The sequence below is a fragment of the Dipteris shenzhenensis genome, chromosome 30 (genome assembly GCF_047967505.1).
Source record: "Dipteris shenzhenensis isolate YYH24624 ecotype China chromosome 30, Dip_SZ_1.0, whole genome shotgun sequence".
Classification (NCBI taxonomy): domain Eukaryota; kingdom Viridiplantae; phylum Streptophyta; class Polypodiopsida; order Gleicheniales; family Dipteridaceae; genus Dipteris; species Dipteris shenzhenensis.
In genome coordinates this window covers 19333249-19336382 of record NC_141625.1, presented here as the reverse complement: position 1 = coordinate 19336382, position 3134 = coordinate 19333249, and the positions used below count along the sequence as shown (strand labels likewise).

The following is a 3134-nucleotide window of genomic DNA, read 5'->3' as shown; positions in this document are numbered from 1 at the left end:
GTCAAAAGCAAGAGCAAGAAGAGCAACTGCAAGACAATGACAATGACAATGACAATGAACAAGAATCCAATGGACCAGTGCTAGATCAAGAACAACAGTAAAACCTCAAAGAAAAATGGATACAGCTACTCAACAGGTTAGCCGTTTACTTGATGAGACATCGATACATGGTCAATGCTATGATGGAATTAGTGAACCAATATTGGAAATCAAACCAACAAGCATAAAGCCTACACAACAAGCAAACATGAAACATGCTGCAAAGAACATAGATCCAGGATGTCAAGGTCATCAACAGCATGATAACCTCCAAACAACAGATATGGACAAGAGGAATGTCAAAAGATAACGATGTCAAGGTCATCAACAGCATGATAACCTCCAAACAACAAATATGGACAAGAGGGATGTCAACAGATAACACTCAGACAGTGACAAAGGTAAAGAAAATGACACAAAGGTCTATGGCAACATGCAAATTTAGCATGGCTTTTTGATATATTCAGTGTTCACATCCATATATCAAAATGATATCAAACATTTGGGGGAGGGGAAGGAAATGTACTAGGCAAAGTTCTAGACAACAATGAGAAGCTGAAATCTGTCTGACAGCATGACAAGTAACAGAACTAAGTCTAAACAAAATTAGACATCAGACAAACTATGCTAAGTTCTATACATAAATTTGAAGTATCCCACTATTTTGACCCACCATCAGCATATATGATAATACTTTCTTACCTTGAAGAGTTATCAAACCACTGATCTTGAAGTATTATACAACTGTATCACCCTTGAGAATAGGTATTTTTGCATGGATGTCGATTCAAGGCCTTTCCCCAAAGCGAATATCCACATATGTCCTTTTCCTTGACATCCTACACCTTTGCTATATGATTTTACCTACTTCTTTACACGGCATTTATCTAGGAATCCTTCCAAATACAGCATAAATGAGCTAACGCCTGATTGAATTAGATATCCAAGAGTGTGAAACTCCTAGTAAATAAGGTAAACTACTCTAGAACCTTTCCTTCATGCACACTGCAACCAATCAAGCTGAATGTGGCAAAGAATGCATTTGACTGGTAATCATGCTCATATACATACTGACAAAGTACAATATTCTTCACTCGAGTGAGTCAAAGCTTCATTTAGGGAGAATCCCACAATATGTTAATCCTAGAAATTCAATATTAACAATCATGCTCACGTACAAAGTGAAAAATTACAACATCCTTCAAAGACTCTTCATGATTCCTGAAACCACATACTATCTGAGCAAATATGTGGTTGATAGGAGCTTATCTAAACCGTACAAGGAACTCCAGAGCTTGCATGATTTTCCCGATGTTTAATGGAACGAATCGTATAGTGTACTACAAGAACTAAACACAAATGGGACAATGCATTGACGCCCATGAGAAACTTGAGGCTAACTGTGAGGTTTATAGGCCACATAAGCAAACAGCTTCGCAGGAAAAGCTTCCCCTTCGAATACTCAACGAGCTGTTTTAGAACGAGAAAGTATTAGTTGCCGGACATCATCGTCTTGGGCACGATCCAGGGCTGTCCTTCCCTCTACATCGCATACATTATAGTCTGCTCCAGCTCGCAGCAGCTCTTCAATCTTTGGCGTGTCTCCCTCGGAAGCAGCCAATAGTAACAAAATGTCAACAGGATGAATGCCTTTATTTAGTAAAGCCTCCATTTTATCGTAAGTTCCTTCCGTAGCAAGCATCCCCATGTAATTGAAATACTGCAAATGACAAAGTACACTTAACGACTCCTCTGCTGAACTAGTGTAACAAACGAGATAAGTGTGACTAACGAAGTAGTTTGTATATATCGATCTGTGAAAGTTTTCTGCGAGACTAGACTGCCCAAAATGTTGGAAGGAAAGACAATGGAATCTCAGCCCTCTGACGAGCAGGAGATACTATTTTGATCTCCGATTTTATCCAGCTAGGAAACATCTCCGAAGAGGAAAAAGGATGCAGTAGGAGACGAACCTGCTCAACGTCGTCACGATCGAAATCATCACGGCCCTGGCTGGCGTAGATGCCAGCTTTCTCGGCGTCTTTGCCGAATTTGAACCAAGCGAAGGTGCGGGAGAGGGAGGGGGGGCAGAGGAGGTGCAAAGAGGCGAGGCCAGGACTGCGAAGGAGTGAAGAAGGGAGGAGACGAAGGGAAGGGCAATGGCGAAGAAGAGGTGGAGGAGCTATGGCGAGGGCAAGCGTCTGGGAAGCTTGGACAGCCATAGCCATTCTGCTCTTTCCTTCTTATTAGATAATACCCAAACGCAACATGCTCTCAGTGACTTATTAGTATACTCTGTGTGTGTGTGTGTGTGTGAGAGAGAGACAGAGAGATTTCACCCCACCCCCAAAAAAAAAGGAAGTAAGAGAGATACTTCACACAAAGTGTGTGTGTGTGATTTCACAAGCAAAGAGAAACTATTTCCAGGCATGACTGAGGAAGATCTCCTTGATGGCAAGCATCATAGATAGATTGCCGTAGGGAGAGTCTGAAAGATTGCAAGAACGGAATATCTCATGTTGTGATCCTGCCATATGGTCCAAAAAGCCCAATATCTGACCCAGTATAAATATAAAGAGTAAATTTTTTGAGACCCTTTAAAAAAAAAAAAAGTGTGTGTGATTTCACCCAAAACGCACGCACTCATGCGTGTGCGCACCCGTGTGTACGTGCACGCGCACTTTTATAATAAAAAGTGTCTGTGTGTGTGTTTTTGTGTGTATTTATGCGAAGCTTTTGTGTAATATAAAGCATCAAAAATTTCACTCGAGAAAAAAATGTGTGTTTCTCTCTCTATGAGAAGCTTTTGTGTAATATAATGCATAAAAAATTTCACCCAAAAAAAAAAGAGTGTGGGGATTAAAGGTCATTGTGCCTTTACCCTGCTTATGTACAATACTCAAACACATATATAAATGAATGAAAAAGAAGATTAGGGTGGTTCTGCACCCACCAAACTTGTGTGGCTCTCTGTCTCTCTCCCTCCTTCTTCCATTCTTGCTTCCGTTGAGAGCACTCTCAACTGGTATCAGAGCCCGGGGGATCTAGCTGAGCGTGCGTGAATGCTTGGAAGCTCAGTAGCTCTGTGGGAGGAA

At 41.2% G+C, this 3134-nt stretch overlaps 1 protein-coding gene across 1 annotated transcript; it reads right to left on the bottom strand.

Moving 5' to 3' along the window:
• Nucleotides 1–1095: 1095 nt before the first annotated feature.
• GDC1 (Ankyrin repeat family protein) lies at nt 1096–2345 on the bottom strand. Its single transcript, XM_087401827.1, has 2 exons — nt 2013–2345; nt 1096–1759 (listed from the first exon to the last, which is right to left on the bottom strand). Exons 1-2 carry the CDS (start codon nt 2265–2267, stop codon nt 1502–1504), a joined length of 513 nt encoding a protein of 170 aa, XP_087257953.1. The 5' UTR covers nt 2268–2345; the 3' UTR covers nt 1096–1501.
• Between the last annotated feature and the right edge of the window lie 789 nt (nt 2346–3134).